The 24,110-nt window shown below is 38.4% G+C and overlaps 1 protein-coding gene across 4 annotated transcripts; it reads right to left on the bottom strand.

Annotated features, from left to right (window-relative positions):
* Positions 1-169: 169 nt before the first annotated feature.
* Positions 170-23,327, bottom strand: tp73 (tumor protein p73). 4 transcript variants are annotated; one of them, XM_086276953.1, is made up of 14 exons: positions 23,312-23,327; positions 21,315-21,410; positions 20,165-20,315; positions 14,101-14,349; positions 7,144-7,330; positions 6,739-6,854; positions 6,076-6,185; positions 5,818-5,960; positions 5,112-5,200; positions 4,792-4,919; positions 4,191-4,357; positions 3,957-4,089; positions 2,413-2,506; positions 170-2,049 (listed from the first exon to the last, which is right to left on the bottom strand). In XM_086276953.1, exons 2-14 carry the CDS (start codon positions 21,371-21,373, stop codon positions 1,651-1,653), a joined length of 2,025 nt encoding a protein of 674 aa, XP_086133079.1. In that variant the 5' UTR covers positions 21,374-21,410; positions 23,312-23,327; the 3' UTR covers positions 170-1,650. The 4 variants fall into 4 exon arrangements, with proteins under 4 accessions (XP_086133079.1, XP_086133080.1, XP_086133081.1 ...); XM_086276954.1 differs by having other exon boundaries at positions 4,203-4,357; XM_086276955.1 differs by lacking the exons at positions 20,165-20,315; positions 21,315-21,410; positions 23,312-23,327 and adding an exon at positions 15,155-15,413.
* Between the last annotated feature and the right edge of the window lie 783 nt (positions 23,328-24,110).

The raw sequence follows: 24,110 nt of genomic DNA, 5'->3' as shown, positions 1-24,110 counted from the left end.
GATCACAAACGAACCGATTTCTCGGTTCAAATAATAAAAAGTCAGCGCAGCATCAGAATGTTTCCTCTGGTTGGCCTGTTTCCTTAAACATTCAGTACTATTTCCGACCACTGGGTTGAAAACCTTGTCACTTTGAAAAAAGAGACCGCAGAGGCAGACGTTTTAACCAATTTAATTCGTGATTTTAACAACAGCAGAAACGAATGAACGCTCATGAATAAAAACACACCAGTAAACAATTTTTTTTCTTTTGAAAAAAAAAAAAAAAACAGAACAAGAAACGGAGAAATTCTTTTATTTACACTGTGGTGTTAATACTGAAACACCTAAATGATTTAATCGCATTAAAGTGCTCTCTCTCTGACCATTTGTAATAATGAGATGAAAAACGACGAAAATTGTCTTTCCAAGAATGGGCCTTAGAAAGGGAGACAAAACCCTTCGCCCTGGTACAAGTAAAGGTCAAGCAAATATAACACAATAAGAGAACCATTCAGCTTCATGATGGCAATCCAGAAATTAAAGTGGAATGTTATTAAATACCTACAAACAAGTGCCATGAAGATTAGCTACAGAGTAGGCTATAATGAATTTATGAGTACCTTGCCCTGCAAGGTTTTCAAAATACAAATACAAGGACAAAAATGCTGCTCATTATCTAGTTTTCTTGATGTACAGGGATAGCACAATATCCATTCACAAATCTAATCAAATCCCTGGTATTAAGATATAATACTGAGTATGCTTTTTTTGTTTGTTTGATTGTCTCCTATCTGTGTTGCAGTGTGTTACTATAAAATAATGAGCGGCATATTTTCTAGAACGTAATAAAAGTATTAGGCAATACCTAATTTTTAACAATAAGTGTCAGCGTACAACTACTAACACTAAAGCACTTTTTTTTTTTTTTTTTTTTTGCACATAAACGATACCACCACACCGAACCACATTACGGTCATCACGTTATCATACCCACTGAAAATACACAATTGTGTTCCCATAGTTATGGATTCGATTTACCCAGTTCTAGTCATTTGGTTCAAACAGCAGATACATCATGTTGACTCTATTATTTCCAACAACATCTACTCCAAAACATTTACATGATAAAGTATATACATTTGTACAAGTGAAGGACAACTTAAAGAAAAAAAAAGTCAGATGAGAACCTATTTTTGGCATCTAAACATAAAATGCAGTGGTGATTTACCTCTTTTGACATTTATGTTACTGTGAACAATGTCACATATGCTGTAAAAGAAAAATGTGTTATTACTTATTGCACAGTGCACCCCCAAAAAAATTGCTTTTGCACTTATCAGCGTTCCAAAAAGCAAAGTCCAGATCATGTGTGTTCAGCATTGCTTTGACAATTATATTGTTACAATGCATTTTGCTTTGAAGACTGAAGACGTAAACTTTGTTATGTTATCTTCAAATATTAGATGGAACAACAGTTCAAGCACAAACTTCTGGCTGCACATGAAAGTGCATGAGCACACTGAAAATATCTCAGAATCAAAATTGATCATCAAAATATGACAAGAGCAGCTAAACACATATTTAACAACCCTAGTCACGTAGTTACACTGCAGTAAGCTGATGCTGACAATAACTTCTGGGAAAGAAGATCCAAGATTTTATTCAGTCTCAGTGAATGTCACTTTCCATGAATTCCTCCTTGATGGAGTGCTTGCTCCGTGACACCTTGCAGTCAGGCATGTCAAAACCAAAGTCAGCCCACTCATCAGCAGCCGTCATGCCTGATGTCCCAACAACGCTGGACCTGTTGGGGATAGTGATGGTGTGGCGGACGCGAAAGTGCACAGCTTCCATGACCCGCTGGCGTTGCAGTTCCCCACCTGCAGCCCCAATGGCCGCCATTGCGGAGGCAGTCATGTTGCTGCTAGAGCGAAGTAGCTGCTGCCCATGATAGTCATGATGATGAGAAGAAGCAGGCAGCTGCAGGGGAGCGCCTTGTTTCATGTCCTGCAGACCTCGCCAGATGATGAGGCGGGACTGTTCTGGTATCTTTAGCGCACCCAAATCCTAGTGAGGGCACACAGACATTGGAGGAGTTCAAGAGTGTAGCAAAAAAGCAAACACAAAGCAATAAGAGTGTGTCTTTACGTGTTTGCTTGAAAATGCAAAAGGAAGTCAGGAAGTATTAAGCCTGCTTAATAAGGTAATTCTTTGCATCATCACTAGTGGTCAGTAATTATCTGGGATTTGTTTGTACCTTGTTGCTTTACTTTTCTGTTTTGTGTCTCTTATTGCAGTTTTTTTTTTTATTGCCATTTTTACCTTTTCTTCTCTTTCTTTTATTTGTTTTAATAATTACATGTAGCATTTCTTATTATGTCTATTATTTCTACTGCTTGTAGATTGTATGTGCAGGAACAAACTGGTTACCTCCATGGTGAGAGTTTGGAGATGGTAGATAGACTGGAGGCCTTGGGAAGTGAAGTACTCAATGAAGTTCTGACAGCCCAGACTGGTGAGAAAGCTGTATGGGGAGAAAAGAAGGCCTGCTTAGACCAGAGATACAACCTAAAACTGGGACTTAAACAAAAACATTACTCCTGAGAAAAGCTGAAAGAGAAAAACAAGTATTTTCTGGATTTACTGTAGTAATATCTATAGGGGGACAAGTCCCTATAGCTTATTCTAAGTAAAATAAGAGGGAGATTTAGGGCACAGATCTAAACTAAAGGATACAGAAACTATACATCTGAAGAACTGTAGTGAAATTAAAACCATAAACATACATTTATACAATATTAATGATTCATAAGGCCATTATTGCTTTGATGAAGAAGCTTTATTATAAATACATGAATGTTAACGTTTTGGTAACATACAAAGTAACTGGAAAAAGAAGCTAGCTGTACAATTTAACGGTTTAATTAACATAATAGTCTGCAAAAACAAAACGACAAATCCTGCTGTATCAAAAATGCTAAAATTGCAAGAGCAAGTCATATGACTGCAAAATGGATAAAATAGCTTACAAAAGTAAAATTAATTAAAAAGAAAAAAGAAAAAATATAGTTTAAAATTAAATAGAAATTAAACATTTCTTTTGAAGAAAAAAATCTGCTGCATTGCATTGCATTGCAAAGAATGGCTGTTTACACAGTGTCAGTGTGAAGGAATTTAGAACTAGGTAAGACACACAGTTTCTGCTTTTCAAGTGCAGGTAACAAATCCATAGCAGAGGTTTTACAAGTCTTGAGAGGTTATGCTGTATTATTTAATGAGAGCTGATAAACATGTGATTTAAACACTTATATGCATCTAGCAGAAACCTGAAATAATAAATCCAGCCAGCTGAAAGCATTGGTGTTTTTCTTTTTTTTTCTTTTTCTTTTTCTTTTTTTTTCTTTTTCTTTTTCTTTCTTTTTTTTTTTTTTTGCTGTGTTCTGGTTTTCATTTTTTTCTGCACGGAACAGGAACATTTTAATATTAAAGGGGCTAAAACTGAAAAAAACAACAACCCCCAAAACAAAAAATGTTCTTTTCACTTTTATTTTAAATATTACTGACTTGACCTTTCTACTTATCGTTCTTTTCCACTTTAACTGTGCCATGTATACACATTTTTTCCATGTTACCAAGTCTTCAGTGGGCTTTCACTATGGCACTCTCAAAGGGTGTTTACAGATCTGTATTGTTATTGCAAGCTTTTACAAAACAGCCACAACATTATGTTTAAAAAAAACAAAACAAAACAAAAAAACAGCTCAATCTTGTCACATTTTGTGGCAAAATAGAACGTTTCCAAAACACTGTTTGACATAATACTATGTAAACATGGCCAAGTAAAGTAAAGTATTCTTATGCCACTAGTTTACATTTAACCAGACAAGTGCATCTGATTGTCAAGAGGCCTTTTTTTTTATTTATTTATTTTTTACAGGTGAGTAAAGGAGGAGTGTCATTGGAGGGTGAGGTACCTGACAAGGCTGGGGTCAGGGTTATACGGAGGGGGCGGGCTGCAGTGAGAAGCAGACACTATATTCTGACTGTTGTGGCCACCGTTCATTTCTCCATTTGCCTGCATGTGGTTGCTGTTGAGCATGTTTGGATCTGTAGGAAAGGGACGGGTGATCAATAAAACTAACAGCAGCAACCTTGGATAAAGTACTGTAACAGTTTTGGAAGTAATGTCTTGAAACGAAATCACACACATAGATAATCACCCATATGAGCCATGGAAGAGGGGGCAGTGTGGTGTTGCTGGGGCTGCTGTCCTGCGAGCTGGTTGACTGAGGGTGGCTTGCTGAGGCCTCCGTGGGAATGCAGCTTGTTCATGTTGGACAGTGGAGAATAGGAGGAGGGTGATGCCACGTGGCTCCTAACGGAAAAAGACGAATGTTGCAGAGATTAGAGAAAGAGTTTGTCTCAGTGTTACTGAGCATGACAGACACTTTACAATTTGATGAAATACAGAAGACTCAATGTGCATTTGGAATTTTGCACTGTGTTGATGTTGTTCCTACATCATCATAACAATGTCACAACCAAACCACAATCAGTAGCCTAAATTTGGCTGAATGACGTAATTAAGTAATGCACTGCATTACTTTAAAGAAAAAGTAACAAGTAGTGTGTAATACATTACTTTTATTGAGTGTTGCTCAGTTGCAACATTAAACCTGGAATGACAATATTATGGTCATGCAGGAACAACAGCAAAACGGGCAAATCCGATGCACGTTCCTAATAAAATAAAAAACACAACTTTTATATGTAGAGCCAAATGAGTGTGTGTGCATTGAAGTGACTCACGGTCTCTGCAGCAGCTGCTGCTGTGCTTGTTGTCTGTAGGAGTCCACCAGCTGCTGTGGCACGAGCTCCACCAGCTCCAAGCTGTCTTTAATCTTCATCAGCAACTCAAAGTTCTCACGACCACGAACCTACACACAAACATGACACAACCGTTATCCTAAGCCATCAATGACTGCTGAATCAGTCCATCCAATAAAAATAGTGCTTTTGTTCCAACAATTTAATAAATTAGCAAAAAACTCACAAACTGTGAGTCTGACAGTTAGAAAGCTAATAGATGAATCTAAATTTTCTTATTATACACGTGTGAAAGCTCTTACAGGAATATAGTAAACCTCCTCTTCTCCATGCCGCCTCTTCCTCATGTTAATGTTTGGACTGGGAATGTTTGTTGGACTCTGTTTAAAATCTGCAGATAAGAGAAACAGAAGCATAATTAAGCAGATTTATACCACTGTTTTAGACAGCAAACAACCAAGCATGATGTACAACAACAATGATGCCGTTTCACATGAAGCTGATGTGCTGCACATAATTATTGCTAATTTCATTTATACAGAGGGGTATGAATATTGCTAATTTCAAGTCCTTGTTCCTAGTTGGGTTTTTTAGAACCACAATACACAATATAAAATTTTACAGTCTTCCATTACATGAAACTGTAGCACGCTTTAGACCTGAAACTACAATAATACACATAAGAATGTACACCAGTTAGAATATGATTCTACAAATAAGAATAGTTATGAAATTATATGGCAAAGTATAGTATCAATTCAATTGGGTGTAAAAGATTTAATATCTGGGATTTCAGCTGTTAGTGTGTTGATCTTTATGGAGACTACTTATTGTCCAAATTTAGATCTTGGACATTCACCATGCTCCTCTGGGCTAGACTGTTTATATATTTGAAAACTAAATTAGGAAAACACAAGTGAATGAAACTTTAAAAGCTAAAATGATTGTATCTTTAACTGTTATAATTTAAAACAAACTTTTTCCCCATGAAGTCTTATTTCAACTCACTGCGCTTGTTAGCACTTCCATTTTTGGCCACACTCTCATTCAGGGCCTGCTGTTCCCTGAAGTGGTCCTCATCAGCTTTGCGGTCTCTGCCCGGACATGCACATATCCGACCTTCAAATGACCTTCTGCCCAACACTTGACCGCTGCAGAGATTATATAGAAGAAGAAAATGTACTAATTGCAGCATGTTTTAAAAAAGTGATGAAATGTCAAACCAAATATCTCTGTTTGTGTATGAAATATGAATTGTTGCCTTACTCCCTGGTTTCCAAAGTGATGATAATGAGGATAGGTCTCCTGTTCATGCCGCCCACACAGCTGCTGTTGCACATAAAATTATATAGGATGGTGGTAAACTCAGTCCCTACCTGTAACACAGAGCAACAAGGTTTTAGATTTTACTTTGCTTCCATTAGTGTATAAGTACTTATATCACCATAATATAATGGTGAGAAGTGTAACTGTAACTGTACACCATTTTAGGTCTCGGTATTTAAGAAAGCTCATTTCTTTTCATCGCTCAAGTAATTTTTTTTCAAAAACACCAATTCACCACCAGAGGGAGGTGTTGTAGCGCACGTTGATGTGATGAGAGACAAATGTACTTTATATTAACTTTTTCATGACAGACATGATGAGTCTTGTGCTTGCGTGGACATGTCTGGCATCTTTATTTATAGATGAGCCTCGTATTAAAATTCTTAACTGTAGCTGACTGTTTCTTTGACGTGTTCATCATATGTCTCGTCTTTTCTCTTGGCTTAATGTCCAAAAACAAAAGAAATATCTGCAAAATGCCCATTTTACAAACAACTAAATTTTATCAGAGGCTTTTTCTGTGTATCTTTAAATACTTGATACAATGCATATGTATATCTCTGCTGTTATGACCCGCTGCAGGTCAAGTACACTACCACCAACCTGTGGAGCCTCATACGGGACGATGACACTCTGCCTGCCAGTAACAGGATCATCCACATACTGGGAGAGGTTATTTCCCTCCACTCTGATCAGGTGACTGGCCGGAGCTGCTTGACCTGAGGAGATAAACATGAGAGAGAGTTGGTTTATTTAAACTTGGCAGATACGAGGTACAGTTTATTGTGTAGTATAATGTCCAGAAAACTGTTGTTCTTAATGATGCTTGTGGTTGTTAAGTGAACTGCATTTAATGTTCTGCTGCTCCCTGTTACTTGCATTTTACATGCTCATTCTGCAGTCCCCCATGCAAGCAAGAATTAGCCAAACACTAATGAGACATATAAAAAGTATAAAATATGTCAGCATAATTACTTATGTTCAAAAGAAGAGATTAGCAGATTGTACCATCATTGAAGTCTCGTCCTAGTTCGTGGTTGGGGCATCGTTTGACCACTTCAGTCACGTGCTCCGCCTTCTTATAGATGGGCATGGCTCTGATGATGCTGCCATGCGGAGGAGAGGAGGATAGCTTGATCTGGATTGGACAGGTTTTGGCAATCTGACAGTAGAGCTTCTTCAGCAAGGGAGAGTACTGGGTAGAGAAAGAACACACGCGGTCAAGTTTCAAATCAGTGGTCTGAACTTATAAATGGGAATTTAATGTGCTTGTGAAAAAAGCAAAAACAAATCAATCAAAAGGTCATGGCCGATGAGGCGTTGCAGTCTTGCTCCAGTGACTTTCGTCTCATGCTCTCAAGAATAGTTATATATAAACGTAATAAGAGAACACATTACACTACTAGTGACATAATTACAAAAATAATCTTTCAGGAGGTGGGACTGTTGTCTCAAAATTAAATAACCTACAATTAAGTCACCTATCAGCAGACAAAAAAATAAGTCTCTAAGAGACAGAAGACAAGGTGGACAGATAAAGAGCTGCGTAATATGATAATAAAAAAGTTTGGTGTAAAAGCAGCACACTATAATTACCACATAAAACCATGAATGAGAGCAAATGTTGTCAAATAAAGAGCAGAGGAGTATGAATGGAAGAGAGAAACACATCAGCCAGTCAGCAATAAATTTTCATTTGTGTTATAAAGGTAAATGTTGTGTAGCATGAATACATGATAATTACCCAGAAGACTTAGTTTGTGGGTAGTAATGTGAGATACTGCAAGTGATAGAGAAAAAGCGTAACTGTACACCTTCTCTCTGGACAATAGTATGAAAAATACAGTTTCTTACAGGAAGCGTAGCAGTCATCTAGTTAAAGTGAAATAAAAATATGCTGATCTGTGCACAACCAGTCTTCACTAATTCCTCAGTTTACAAGTATTTCCACATGCACATACATGCGCTTTCGCATGAATGTGCATGTGGAAATGCCATTACACATGCACCCAAAGACATCACAAGGAATGAAATGGCCTAAACATGCCCCAACACAATCACAAAATCTTAAAAATCTCTCCTGTTGTGATCAAACTACGACCTTCCAGGAAAAAAAATAGAAAGTCTGTTCTTTCCTGTGTAGACTTGCTAAAGTGAGCTTAAAATGCAAATGCGTACCGTATGGGAGAACTACAGCACTCGCAGGTCAACATTTGTGTTGCTGCATAAGAAAAAAACAAAGAGTCCACGTGAAGTTGTCTCTTTGCATTTTCTAGATTATAGAAAGCAAAAAGAAATAGAAACACAGAGAGAAGAAATAATAGAGAGAGACTCATGGAACACGGCAGGTTACATGATAAGTATAGGACAGTGTGTTGGCAATTCTAAAAACAAACAAACAAGAATTATTTGTGATAGTAAAGAAAGAAATTTATTAGACAAAAGTGAAGAATTTCATTCTCATGTTATCTGACTCTCAGGATTCACGTATCTCTGCATTACAGAGGCCAACAATAAAAAGGAAAGGCCACATGAACGTGTTTGTGAGTTGGTTCAGTTGTAACTGATAGACAGCGGCTATCACGACCACACTATTCCTTTTCCCTTCTTTTTTGTTTATTTTTTGCCCTTTATTACTTTTTTAAATTTCATTTTTACACACACAGACATATTTCTTTGTGTGTAAATGTAGCTGTATTGGTGTCAGAAGTGCAGTGCTATTAAAAGAACTGCAGTATCTGATGCAGGAAAAGATGAGTGATGGACAAGTTGGGCTTTGTTTCAAAACACAAAAAAGGCACAGAGAGTAGAGAGGAAGAGGAAGAGAAGGAGAACAAATATGCCAAACTTGGATTAGTTGCTTTGTCACTGAGTTGGAATAAAAAAAAATTTTGGTGACTGAGAAAAGGAAATTAAGAATGGACAGAGGGGTAAAAGAATAAATTGTAAGAATACAATTTATTAATTTAAAAACGGAACGAAGCAATCTCTTTTTATACACGTCTGTCTGTTTATGCTTTTCTTGCAAGAAAAGGAGAAATTTGGCACGTATCCTGCTGGAAATCAAAAGAAGTGTAGTGTTGTGTTTAAAGTTGTTCGGATAAATAGTGGTCTCATTTTTTTTCATTTAAAGTTTCCTAAATGAAACTTTTAGGTAACTTGAAAATTAAGTAAAAGCTTCACCAATTTAGTGAAAACTGTTTTTTGATCGACTGCTTTTGTGATAAATTGTTAACTCTTATAATATTCTTTCTGACTTTCAGATGGACAAGTTTTGCGAACAGTGCTTTTAGCCACTGCCAAAACATTGTTTTAATGTACATGTTGTATTTCCTTTGGTCAGTGTGTCATTTTGAGAGTTTGTGATTTACTGCAGTAAAAGTGTATTAGATCTGTATTAGAAGCTCACATGTTTGTCTTGGTCAGAAACATACATAAATCCACACCAAAAGACTCTTGTCTGATCAAGTTTAGAAAATTATGCCATAATGGTAGGGACAGGAATTTTATTGCCATCTGTCCATCCATCTATTCATCCATCCATCCATTCATCTATTCATCTTTGCTTCTACACGGTGGACCAATGGAGACAGGCCCTGACAGGTTCCTTGAGAAGAGGTGTTAATTGCCAAACTGTCATCCATACTCACAGGCAGCAGCTTGCCCGCTGTAAATTTTCGTAACAAATATCAGATTTATTTATGTACATTCATACACACACAGACACAGTGAGCTGATATACAGTACCATATAAGCTGACTTTTCATACACTGTAATCATCGTGTATTGGAAGTAAATTAGTATAGGAAACCTAAAAGTCACCCATGTTAAAAGATCTAATGAACCATAATGAATTATAATCTTACAATATAGTAATCTTTTTTGTCTAATCCAAAAAGTAAAGCTTAGGCTATGAGGGAACCATAAGAGCCTATTAAAAAAACATTTAAATAAATAAAACATAAATAAGATAAAGCCATTCGACTTTAGTGATTTTCAAGTAGCTACATGGAGTCTTACGGTTAACTCCTTTAGAGTATTAACATAAACACTGTGTTTCACAGAGTATTATGGGACACACAGCATGACCTAATGCTTAAAATATTAGCTTTCTCTGTGGCGCTTAGCTGTTATCAATTCAAAGTCCAGAACATCAACAAGAGCCCCTGTTCTATAGTGAAATTAGTTAAGATATTAGCTGATTAGGCTGATTTCTTTAAACACTGTATACTACAAAAGCACTTGTTTTACAGCACAAAACGATCAGTCCTCCAACTAGGAGCACATTTATTTCCCCTGTGAAATATCATGCGTCCCAAATGTGTGAATTCTCTTTCTCATCAACTCTGGTTTCCCACATTTGATGCTTGGCAGGAAAACCAATGGTGATGTGGCTTTGGATGATGCATCAGGAAAGGAAGGGAGGGATGCATTGTGCAGAACATGTTGGGACGTGTGTCCTAACGGAGAGAGGCTAATAGCTGGGAAGAGCAGCTTCTGACAAGCCGCTGTGTAGTGCATGCTCGAGCCTGCATCCTGAGTGTATCACACCCCTTCCTACTACTGCCACATACTGTACACACACAGACAGACACACAAACACTCATGCATGTGCATATACACTTACACACAAACTAAAGTCTGATTGTATGGAAAGGGGTCTTATTATATGACAATACTAAGGTGTTAGATCTTATTTCTAGCCATGGTGATGCTTGCCTGCATCCAAGCAGAAGAATCATCTTCAAGGGGCAGGAGAGTGGCAGAGTTTCAGAGCTATTATCACTAATGGATGCTGTCTTGACTAGACGTGGGTGGGGGTGGGGGGGTTGATTGCCAGAGCAGCTTAACATGGGTTTGGATGGACTAACTCTATGTGGAAATACTTTGATAGATGAGAAAACCAGGATTGTGTCTCCTCCTCTGTGTTCACCTGACTTCTCGTCTCTTTTCCTTTGAAAGGTACCAGAGTTGGACTAATCTAATGACAAGTTCTATATACCACAACCGAATGCTTTGTCAGTCACTAATGATGTCAAGTCAAGTTTATTTATTCTGTGCCAAGTCACAACGATAGTCACTTCGAGGCAAAGACCTTACAGTATTAAGGAGAAACCCCCAGTAATCAGATAATCCCTACTATGAAAAATAATGGCAGCAATTCTGATTAAACTGATAACGTGGAATGTGAGACGAAGGGATTTAATGAAAAATGCTCAATGGAATAAGTAGATATCTTCCCTTGAGAGGAAAAGGCAGAGGGGCATGAAGAAGGGCAGCTAGGAAGCTGCTCGTATTGAATATGCCCCTACGCCATTTGGTATTCCACATTGCCTGAGGCCACAAGGAATACACATGAAACTCCTGTTTTCTACATTCAGACAAGGTGACTCAGTCTTATAGTCATCCCTTTTTTCCAAACAAGTTCAAACTTGGGTCTTTTACTGAATTTCGCATAAATACGCACACCCATATTTGCATCCACATTTCAGACACACATAAATCCTCATGCAATCTTTTGGGTAATCCCCTACCATTAGTAGAAATGTAGTCATCCTGAGAGGCTTGACTGGAATGCCTTTTCTTTCTGATTATTGTTTTATTTACTTCACTTTCAGTAAAATTATTTACTTCACTTTCAGTAAAATGTAAATATGTTGTCATTTTATTGGGAAAGAGTTTATGTCTATATTCCAGGATGTTTTACCTCAAACGGCTGCATATTCTGTAGGTATTACATGTGGTGAACTTCTTTTTTAACTATCTGTAACACTTCCTTTAAAGAAATCAATGCTTTATACAGTAGAAAATCATATATTATCATACTCCGTCATTTCACAGATTAAACATTTTCTTTTTTCCATAGCTATATAATAACACTTATAATTTGCCGGTCTTATAATCAGGCATTCAAGATAAAACAAAGCATTACAGTAAACTCCACCAAAGCTATGAGCAATCACCTAGTCTCTCTTTTTGTTCTAATCCCTCCTGTTTAATGGCAGCAGAGGCATCTGAATAATCACAGGTTTCCTCACAATCCTTTTCTGCTGCCTCATCATTTGTATCTTAAGTCGTGTGCCAGTCAAACACTCCTTTGTTTCTCCTCTTATAGCGCAGAGAGACACACACACACACACACGCACGCAAGACGCTATAACTTAAATTGTTAGGCAGTTTAAAAAATATATTTCTCTTCTGTTCTGTTAAAATTGTAGCAAAATACAGTTTTCAAAAACTATTAAGAGTTTTGCTGTAAAAACAAGAGGTCTGTTGGCAGGCTTTTATTGATTTTTTAATTAAAAGCTAAACGGTATTGTTAGAGTTCTTTTTCGGATGTTATGTACTTTCTGAATGAAGTCAAAAGATGCATTCTGAACTTTAAAATGGCACCGTAGGTAGAAAAAGGCAGGGTAAATAGTAAGTATCACATTAAACCAAACAGGTCACAACAAGTTTTCGGATCATTTCATGGCAGTAAGTCATCAGGTCAAACTAATATTTTTGTGCATGCTTTCTCTGGTTTCTGTGGATGTGTTTTGGCAGAAGATTTAATGAAATGGATGAGAATAGAAGTTAGACAAAGGAGATGACAGGTATACTCAAGGGCAGGAGAGAAGAGCAGAGGAGAGAAGAGGGGGAACTTTAGGCGCCAGAGGTGACAGCCATGAGTGTGTGCTAAGACCGGAGGAAGAAAGAGACAGAGAAAGAAAAGCAACAGGTCAAAGACCACAGTTCCAATGTCCAGAGGAGGATCTTCTTACATCACTGAGGGCTGAATGAAGAAGCTCACCATGCATGATTAACTTTAGCAAACACATACGCAGAGGATCTCAATCTATCACACAGACACATTCACAGGCCTCAATGCACACACACACACACACACACACACACACACACACACACACACACACACACACACACACACACACACACACAGAAGGAAGTGTGCTTTATCTTTCACTTGTTTCTGGGAGGTCAACTGTGAGACAGTTGGAGGTGACACTTTTTGAGGAGAACAGACTTCTCATCAGGTCATAACAACACACACAGCCTCTATTTCACCTACCCCTCACCGCAATCACATCACAAAGTAGTTGTGTGCATTGCGTTCATTAGAATTGATAATTGGTGTGTAAATTTCCAATACTCATATTCCTCTGATTTTTTTTAAATTATTTTTTAAAATACTACCTCAAAAGTTTGAATTCCAGCTGAAAGTTGTTAATGTAGCTCATTCTAGAGGAGTAGAAGAGGCAAACATCACATCCAATGTGAATTTTTATCCCAGTTCAATCAAGTAGAAATCAGTCTACACGCAGTTACAGTCAGCTAAGAAAATAACACAATGTCTACATTTTTGAAGTTGTGCTACAATGTGTTCAGGCATTGGCTATAAATAAAGACCTATTGATATTGACCAAAAAAAACCAAAACATGACGATGATTTTTGCCATAATCAAGCAACCTTAAAATACTATTTGTGTAATTACATTATCATTAAAATGGATTATTGCACTGATAAAGTGAAACAACACATGAGGCAGCAATTTCTAATATACTCAAAGACAGTACACCAAAATATATTAATCAAAATAACCTCTAAATTACATAAACTCATATGATATGATATTTTTATTTCTCACTCGAACTACTTAAAGAAACCAAACAAAGTCTTCCAAAAGACTAACACAGAACAGACTCATAAAAGGTGAGTACAGGACAAGATGAATCACTGAGTCGTGCGCTACTTTCGCTTACACATAGCACGCCTGCACATGTACTGACTTGAGTGAGTGTCCATGTGAACGAGTGTCTTTGTGTGCATGTTTATGTGTGTTCAAGGGAGTTACTTAGTAAGACAGAGAGCTAGAAAGAGTAAGAGAAGCCTGCATGCATAGACATACACCAGCACACATCATAGCCACAACAGTGTGTTTGTGTGTGTGTGTATATACTCACGGTCCATGTGGCTGACTTGGCTGTGCTGGACTGCTGGAAGGACACCTGGAAGGCATGTGGCCCAGGGTAATCGGTGTTAGAAGGGATGGCAGGGGCAGGCGACAAGCCCTCAAAGGTGGAGTTGGGCTGGGAGTAAGGTGAGGGGGTGGGCACGGCCGACGAAGAGGCGTTTTCGGAGCTGTAGGGGCTGGTGGATGTCGCACGGCTCCCCAGACTCTCCATGCTGCTGCTCAGCAAGTTGTACTGGGACTGTGAAGAAATGAAGAAAAAAGGCAATGAGGGAGGTGAAGAGGTAGGGAGGGGAAAAGGCAGAGGGAGGACACAGGTAGAGGTGTCACAGAGACAGGGGCTTAGAGGCTCAAAGGAAGGTCGGGTTACACTTGGAAGGGAGATGTGGGTAGTGCGCGTGATGCACAGTGTGTGTGGGGGCATGCGTAACTATTTTATGATTTATACATAAAAACGACATCAACAGGTGTGTAGAGGTGAATCTGTGAATGGCACTTGCAGTGAGGTCCACACTGTACCTTCCTCGGGGCTATAAGAGGTGTAGAGTTGTAAAACACAGGAGTGATCTGCCTAATTGCCTGCCATTTTCTTTTCTCTCTTCGGTATGATGGATGAAAAAAAAGATTTGATGTACTGAACTCTGCTAGTGTCTCGTGTGAGGCCTGCATTTTGTTTTTAAACTCAAAAGCTACAGTAGAAGGAAAAAGTATTAAAAACATGTGATTTCAAAAAAAGTTAGAAAACACAAGCTGCAGTCCACCACAGTCTACCTCCTGCTCTTCAAACTAAAACAATCTGTGAATAACATGAAACCAATAGATAGTCAGTTGACTGAGACAGAACAAGAAAAGTTGGCAGCAAAGAATATTCTGAAAACCAAAAATAATCTTTAGTGTGAAAACACATTCCTGGATTCATCCCTGTTGCCCGCATTGTGCACGTGTCAAACAACTGAAGCTGATGGCAGCTTCCAGTTGAACCGTTTCTATTCCACACACATACCCAAAAAAACCCTCCAAAACCAAACAAAAACAAAAGCCTTTACCTTCTTCTTCACGTAGTACATCCTCTACTGCTTTGGTCTCATTTGTCAAATCTTCAGTCAGTCAAACGTCCAAACACAGCAAACCAAAGAGAGTGCTGGACCAGAGCCTAACCACAGAGTTCAAGCAAGGTGTGCATCAGTGGACATACCACGCTCACTCACTCACACATAGGCGCATGTACTGCCAGGACAGGGAAGAAAGGTGAGGACTGGTGAGGAGAGAGAGAAACGATAGACTGAGATGAGAGGAGAGAAGCAGAAAGGGAAAGAGGGATGGGAACCCAACAAATTGTACGACATTCTAATTATGGCATGCCCGGACATAGACGGCAATGCCGGGGTGCGTGTACACACATGCTCCAAAACACCTTGTGAAGGCCTGCACTAAGTAAACACTGTCTGGTTTGACAGAGAGAGAGAGAGAAAGAGAGAGACAGAGACAGAGAGAGAGGCAAGAAGAACAGCATATGAAAGGACAAGCGTTCAAGGGTCAGATACCCCTGCCACTCAGTCATACCCCCACAATCAATACAACATTAAATTAGCACAGACTTTTCAAAACTTTGCTAGCCTTAATAAAGAAGGATGAAACTTGCTTAAGTCAAAATCCATCCATGAGCATGTAATTACAGTGAATATCGTTAAACAAACTGTTTCATCTAAGGTTGTGTGGGAAGGTGGATTAGGGTAGTAATATTTAATTAGCACAAAAGCAGTTATACCACTTATAAATTGTCAGACTGGGACTAGTTGAAAAATCTATAAACTGTGACTGGAAGTAAGATGAATCTGAGATGAATCTGAATTCACAGGGACATTTATCTGAAGAATCATGTGTCACACGGGAAAGCTGAGTGATCATTTACCTGGCCCACCACTGCACTTCTCCTTTTTTTATTATTGTATTTTGTTCTATTCACTTTCCCCATAAACTGAAAATATATTGGATCACTTCACCACACGATCGTTCCCCAGGGCTCTTCTACTTATTACTTTAAGTTTGAGCGCTGAAACTTACAAGGACACAAAATTTAATACAGTTACACAAGGATACGTAAACCTCGTGTGTTTCTATGCCATGGTTCAGCAGCTGAAAGCAAAAGCACAGGTCAATGTCCAAGACTTAATGCAAACGATGCAGGTTAAATGAGGATGCACGCATTCGTGGGACTTTGGAGCCATACATTGACACTAACGTGAGTTTATGTGAGATAGCACCTCACACAGGATACAACTGGGATAAACAGATAAAGAGGGAAAATTAATTAATGCTTAATAGACATGCAATGTAATTCCCAGCATTCATATCAAATGTCTTAAATGTATAATCTTACAACAGAAAGAAGCACATTCATAGCATCAACTTAGATGAACGTGCATATCCTTTTTTTTTTTTAAAAAACATGACAAATATCAGCATGAATGCTTTTTTTGTCTTCTCATGAAAAGTGCACACAAATCACTCTGACATCCCTCTAGTGTCTTAGCGCTTACCACCTTTGAAATTTTCCATCTAATAGGTATTATCAAAGGGGCTTTAGAGGCACAAGAGAAGCCCAGGTGTATGTGTCAACAACAGAAAACGCCACACACACCCACGCCTACGCCCCCACATAGACACACACACACACACACTGAGAGAGCAAGAGAGACTCACACTCACAGGTGCGTTGTGCTTGGTCTTAATACCTAAACTCAATCCATAACAAGTTGAAACAGAGCTAAAACCTCCACTGCAACTATGTGAGTAAATGTGTTTGCGCGATACGATGTGTCTAAGTGTTTACACTTCCCAGCCCAGCAGCGTCTGATGTCCCCTATGGGCAGTCATCCTGGTAGCTGCCACTCAAAGAAAAGTTTTAAAGGCTTAAAACATTTACTTCAGGCAGCAGCAGCAACCTTCACCTGTCAAGATGAGTGAAACATAATAGGCTGAGGATAAAGAGACAGTTTAAATCCTAATGACCTGTTTTCAGAGCCACTTACTCAATGAAACAGCCTTCAGCACTTAACAACACAATATCCCAACTATTTATATTTTCCAATTGATTTAAGGAAACAGCATGACCAAAAAGAATAACTGTGCTGCATAAATGAACGGTCTGGTATTATATCAAAAGTGAAGCATGTCTAAACGACACCAGCCATGTTAAACAGAGGTGAGGAGAAGTGGAGGTAAAGAGTAGTGTGCGGTGTAAGAAGGTTGCCCTCTATTGGGAATATCTCCAAAGAGCAGGAATAGGATATAAATTTCATTTTCACAGTGATCTGTAGACGCTGTAATTCTCTGTAGAGAATTTTCAAGCAAAAAGTAAATCACGTTAATGTTTTGGTCAATTTCTAAAACCCAGTGATTAATATTGGAATATAGTGGTATGATAAGGATGTGTTTGAGAGTTCTGCTTGTGCTTTATCATAGAATTTCCATAATAATCCAGTTTGACAAAGTAGTGATAAAACTATCTCCATCTTTCCACCAAACTAATCAAATTGTTTTAATTCAAGAGCAGCTCCAATTCAAGCACATCTCACACATCCATGCGTCTTCGCAGCATGATGAGTAATGAGCACTGCCATTGACTTGAAAAACAGTTGCTCTACAACGAACACCAAGTTTCAAACAAAGTAATATGAGATATTCTCCTCTAAGTGTGCAGTTTCCAAAAGCAAAAAGGAAGGAATATGACCCAACATCAGCAAATTACACTCGTTCACTTACCACATCCAACAGCATCTTACAGCTTCTAAAAAAATAAAGTGTGTTTCTACGATGTCTCTCATAAGACTCTGTTCAAGGGTGACTGTAATAGCTGAGTTCTCCATTTCTAGGTGAACCTGCTTTAAAGCAGGGCATGATGGAGGGAAAAAAGATGTCCTGCCTCTGTTCTCCACTTGTTTCCCTTACTTTACTGGGCCTTCTCCTTGTTCTGCATCTAACAACAAATCCTTGCTCCACCTCTTTTCTTTCTCTCATGACTATTCATTAACCAGCTTGGCAGGCCCAGACTTGCCCAAATAAAGATTATATCTGACCAATACTCCAGATCAGAAGAAGGGGGGGGGGGGGGGGGGGGGGGGACACTGAGTGTAGCTGGGAGTTCCTTTTGATTTCATATTGAAAGATCAAGTGGTTGGAGTGAACAATTAGGCAAAATGAAAGTGTATATTATAATAAATTTTGTAAAACCTGTAAAAGAAACTGTAAGAAAACTGAGAATAAATTAACTGATAAAACTGAGAATAAATTAACTGATAAAACTGCTGTTGACTCAGCTGGAAGACCGTGTAAACAGAATTCAATGTGAAATGTATTCAAATAATTTAAAGCTCATTTATAATATTTTACTCAAAAGACACCATAAGTGAAACAGATTTTTTAATTTATCTGTATTTTGAATCTATTTGTACATTTTTAAGCTCATTTTGAATTTGATGATAGCAAAACATTGTCAAAAAAGGGAGCAATTAAATAATGGAAAAGCCCTGCAATCTTCATCATCTTATGAATAATTAAGGTAATCCATAATATTGACGCTGTTAGAGTCTCCCAGAAGTAAATTATTGTTGGAATAAAAATGTATGTCGCACAGTGAGAAATGTGACCTTGTCCTGACCTTTTAATTCTGCAGACATCAAACTGAAAATGAGCAAGCTTTCATAGGACTCTTTGAAATCCTTAAATAAGAATGAATGGATCACCAGCAAGTGTGACACCTCTATAAAAGCTTACATTTTGCCTGTGTTCTGCGCTAAACCATTTAGCACAATTCCACAATCTTCCTAAGAGTGGACATTTGTGTAAATTCATCTCAAAATTAGAATATAAAAGACTAAAAGAAATTCCCCAAAAAGAGCTACATCTCAAATTCTGCAGACCTTAGGTAACAGTAGAATTAGAAAAGGACCGAACAGGTATGGCAGGTGTGGAATGGTTGCCCAGAGAAAGCCTCTCCCATCTAAGAAGAACATAGCAGCTGTCAAGAACAGAACCTGATTATTTTGCAGTCATTGAATCAACCATACCAAAGTATTCTAGAGTCAAATGTGAGGCCATCTGTCTGATAGCTAAGGCCTTAGCTGAAATTTGGTCATCTAACAATGATCCCAAGCACAGCAGGAAATCTACAACTGAAAGGCTAAAAAAGAAAAGAATCAGGCTGTTGTAATGGTCCAGTCCAAGTCCAGACCTCAACCCAAGTAAATGCTTTGGTGCATAAACAAATGCCTCCAAACCTTAATGAGCTGAAGCAAGGCTGTAAAGAAAAGAGGGCCACAATTCCTCTACAGTGATGTGAGAGACTGATAGTCACAGAAAAAGATTCACAGGACTTTACAGAGTCTTGTTAAAAATAACTGCATTCTTCAAGAAACAACGAAAATGTCTGTCTTTCATCTTGTGATATATATAAGTTTTAAAGAATTTGCAGTACATTATACTATGTTTTGGTCACTTTTTTAGGTTTCCCAATTGGGTTTTTTTGTAAATTGGAATGTAAAAAAAATGCATTTTTTTCTGTGGATGGTAAGCCCAGCAGGTGAATACACCTGCACAGTGTGTGCATGCTTGTAATGTACACACAGACACACCCCAGCCTACAGATGGTTCTGCAGTGGAGCAGCAAGGGGCTGTTGCTTGATATTTAATGACCATTCTCCACGCACACACACACACACACACACACACACACACACACACCCACACACACACACACACACACACACACACACACACACACACACACACACACACACACACCTCACAGTCCCTAAAGGCCACCCAGAAGGGAAATAGAGAGGGAAAAAGCTGCAGAGGAGAGGGAAACAACACAGAAGGGAATCTCCTCAGCACTGGAGGGAAAATACAAGTAGACAAAAAAAAAACATTCCTAGATGTGTGCGTGTGTTCTCACAAGATAAACTACCACATCCTATAATGACAAGAAAAACTTAACAGATTCTATATAAAAGCAAAGTCTGACCACAATGTGTGAGATGAACTCATTTTCCTACCATAACATTCTCGTTCATGTCTCTCATATGATAGACATCCATGGAGACCTCTGCAGTGCTGTGGTGGTTCCCCGGGTTGCTGGTAGACGGCACTGGTTGTTCACCTGGCTGGCTGCCTGGGGGGAGCTCAAAATAGGTACTGTCTGGCTCTCTGTGAACACACAATGCATATAAGATGATTATTGAGATGTGGGATTTCAATAAGTAATTATAGCACAAGTGTGTTTTTGTATCATTTAATAGAGAGAATTATATAAAAAGAAGAGTTTGAAAAAAAAGACTTTTTATCCATGTAAGTCATAGAATACAAGTACCCTTTATCTCTACCAAGTACTATCATTTTTTATCCTTTCTTCCTTAAATTGTAACCAAATATGATCCTTTATATTCCTTGCGATCAATTATTATACAACCCGATTCTTTTCTTTTTGAGCCTTCCAGCTGTAGATTTCCTGCTGTGTGTCTTAAGAAGGAAGACAGCAGGCAAATGTGGGTTTTCCCCCTTTTTCTCTTGCTGCTTAGTTTAAAGATTTTGGACTATTTGCTTATCTTTATTCTTTCAGCGCAATAAAAATGAAATATCTGATAAAAAGAAATAATTTTATGGTAATATACTTTTTTCTTAGCAAATTTGTGAATTTAAAGATATCATCCTACTTGCATAAATAATCTGTCATCCAAAATAATAAAATATCATAACATGAGAAATCAAATCTGAAATCTCATAGTGACAGTTTTGTTCTTTTTGTGTGCATTATGCAGTAAGAAATATTGTCATTTTTTAACCAATAAGTATTAAAACACAGCAGTACTTTTTAGCGTTTGCTGAATAATGCCCACACAGAGGAAAAAAAAATAAATCAGCTGTTAGATAAGGCAAGTATTTATCTTTAGCTCTAGTAAACATATTAAATAATTTCACTGTGTTATACAGAAAAAAGACTTCACTTTCCTTCATATTATGTATAAAATTGTGGCATTAAAATTATTCACATATTAGGAATTGTAATTTGTAAGAAAATAATATTTTAGATAATGGAGAGATATATCATATAATTAACTTGATACACTTACATTTTTAATCAGATTAATATATAATTTGGAAAACATGATGGGAAGTATATCAGTTTTCAGTGATGTTGACACTCACAGGGAGCTCCACAGGTGTTCAAAGGTGCCTCCTTCTTCAGTAACAGTGGACTGGGACATCTTAGAGGATGGGTAGTCTGGCGAGGGGCAGACCACTCTACAAAGAACACACACAGGCACGGACAGTTACACAAAGATCTATTTTCTTAATTAAAAATGTAGGGCGGCAGTTACTGAAACAATTACCGAAAAACTGACTTTTAACTTAAAAAACTAAAACGTGCAAGTCCAAATATATGGTCGTTTTTTTTTCCCATGTTAAAAAATATATTAGACAAAAGTTCAAAACACAAACGCACATTCATCCAGGTGTGATCGCACTAATGTAGTCCCACTGAGGTGGCACAAGGTGTCGTGGGGCCTGGGCTTGCCCGGGCCTGCCTGACTCATCACCGTCTCACTCCGAGGGGAGGCTTCTGTCCCTCAAAGGCTGAACATCACATCCTCCGTCTCTGTCTGGAAATAACGCCTGCACTACAACTCGAAAATGTATTCAGACTGGAGTCGCCTAAGTAAAAACGCAAGTCAGGATAGCTCTGAGTAGATGCGCATCTGGTTTCCTGAGCGAAGCGGTCTTCACGGTTCGCAAGATTAACGCAACTTTATTCAGAAAACATAGTATCGCCGCTTGTTAAGTTAAAATGATGGCATGATTGTGGAAATTTAGGAAGGTACTCGTCACATCCGGGCATGTTTGCAGTGTTAAATAAGTATCGAGCTGTCAAAGTTAGCCTCGTTTGCAAAAACCTAGAATAGAAGCATAACCGACTACAGGCCTACCGGGAAAGGCGATAAGGGGATGTCTTGATTTTCCATTGAGTCTCCAGCTCGATTTGCTGACGAACACATCCAACTGAAAATCCTGTCGGGCATATTTGGTCCTACAAACATTTTTTTGTGGGCCTACCCACTGCTGCCCGCCATGGCTGCGTCACATCTCCTTAGTAACCCCTCTGCAGGATTGTGGCAAAAACTGTGGCAAAGGTGCAAGGCTGAGAGAAGTAAATTGCAGTACATAAATAAACGCAAATCTTCGGTGTTTTAGCCAGTGTGGCTGGAGATACAGATTTCAAATTCTATGAATTTAGGAGTTTAAGTTTAATCTGTAAGTCTACTGCACCCTATAGTCTTATCTCCAGGTAACAGAGGTCTTTTCACTTTGGTCTGTACGGAATCGATTGACGATATCCAACCCAGTAAACATCTAAAGTGATGTCATGTGTCCTGAACAAAGGCTGCTTTCCTTAGTTTCCTTACTTTTTGTTGTAATTGTTTTTGTGGCCATTAAGCTTGCGGATTATGCGTGGCACAAAAACCATTGCATTTGGCATTAAAACAATAGTGAGGCGCACTGCGCATCTTTAAGAGACCCCCGCACACGTAAGTGGACACTTGTAATTTGGAACTGTGGAGCTGCAGCTCAGCTGTGTGGCTTCAGGTTCCCGCTGTTCCCGCGGAGTATGCCGCCGCAGAAACCAGCTCCCACCAGCTCGTCCTTCAGTGCCGCCTTGAAAATCCCAAATCAACCAGTATGTTCGCACAGGGGATCTGACAAAGAACCAGTGCGATACGAGCAGCAGAAAAGACAGCAGCTCCGCTCCCCACTTTGAGAAGCTTAATTGGCATTCCACCTGGACACATAGCCTACCTCCTTTTCACTTAGCCCGCACCACAGGGGGAAAAACTTACACTTAGCCCGTTTTTTAACTGATCAAGATAGATAGATAGATAGATAGATAGATAGATAGATAGATAGATAGATAGATACTAAAAGTCGATCATTCAAACCTGAAAAAAGCAACAAAAAAGCAACCCCCCCCCAAAAAAACCCCCCAAAAAAAACCCAACAAAAAAACCCCCAAAAGTTCAAAATGAAATAGGCCTATTGAATGAAAGTACCGTTGGCACGATTTGGTATGTACTTGTTACTTGATTTGAACATGATTTTATATACATTTTTATCGTAATTGTCTACTTTCCCATGATAAGAAACATTACCGTTTTATTTCAATAAAACATTGCTAGTCGCCTGACTCTCGCCCTCCTTTTGAATATGACATTGCGCCTCTGTGATATTCACCTGTGTCTATTTTGTATCTCCACTCCAGGGTTACAGCACCCATGACAACACACATACACACACGGTGCCGTCCCAAGGGCCATTTTATTCGGAGAAAAGTCTTAATTGAGAATAAATCAATTTTTAAAAATATGGTCTTAGATTCGATGGCCTTCCTTAGGGCCACGTGAAATATTAAGGATTCATAGCGTTGTCGTGGTTGAAGTATTTGGATGTCACTCCTTGTGCATATTGAAAGTTTTACCTTGAAATGTATCCTAATAAAATTAATAAAGAAATTCAAAGACAAAAAGTATAAGTGGGTTATTCAAATCAAATAATAAATTGCAACACAGGCCTTATAGTCTGCATAGGCTCTGTTTGCTGTACGCTGATGCTTTTTCAAAAGGCCTAGTATTAAATTTAAATCATTATTATTATCATCATTATTGTTAGCGGGCCTATTATTTGTATTGGCTACTGCCCTAAGAATCAGCCATGTGAAAAAGACCATTAGGCTATCCAAACCGCGACCTTGATCAACAAAATTACTAAAAGGATTTTAATGTAGACAGTAAATTTTACTTTATTTTTTACATTTCACTCTTACCCATCCTTTGACATTTCTCAATACGTCTTGTGAATAAGCTTCGTTTAAAACTCAGCCTAATTGTCACATTTTGGGAGGAAAAAATGCTCATAAGTAAAATCCAGACCACCATTTGTAACATATAGCTC

This window comes from Aulonocara sp. 'chitande type north' Nkhata Bay, linkage group LG20 (assembly GCF_057382095.1).
Source record: "Aulonocara sp. 'chitande type north' Nkhata Bay isolate Kocher_YH1m ecotype deep benthic linkage group LG20, A_spYH_male_GT1.1, whole genome shotgun sequence".
Classification (NCBI taxonomy): Eukaryota; Metazoa; Chordata; class Actinopteri; order Cichliformes; family Cichlidae; genus Aulonocara; species Aulonocara sp. 'chitande type north' Nkhata Bay.
The sequence above is the reverse complement of the archived record's forward strand: the minus strand, read 5'-3'. Positions and strand labels throughout refer to the sequence as shown.

Bases quoted from the DNA above. Each gene is read 5' to 3' on its own strand.
- tp73 (XM_086276953.1), bottom strand. From the start codon at position 21,373: ATGTCCCAGTCCACTGTTACTGAAGAAGGAGGCACCTTTGAACACCTG. The intron at 7,331-14,100 runs GTGAGTATATAC...TTCTCTACCCAG, and splicing joins CCAAGTCAGCCACATGGACC to TACTCTCCCTTGCTGAAGAA. The intron at 4,920-5,111 runs GTAAGAGCTTTC...GTTTGTGTGTAG, and splicing joins AGGAGGTTTACTATATTCCT to GTTCGTGGTCGTGAGAACTT.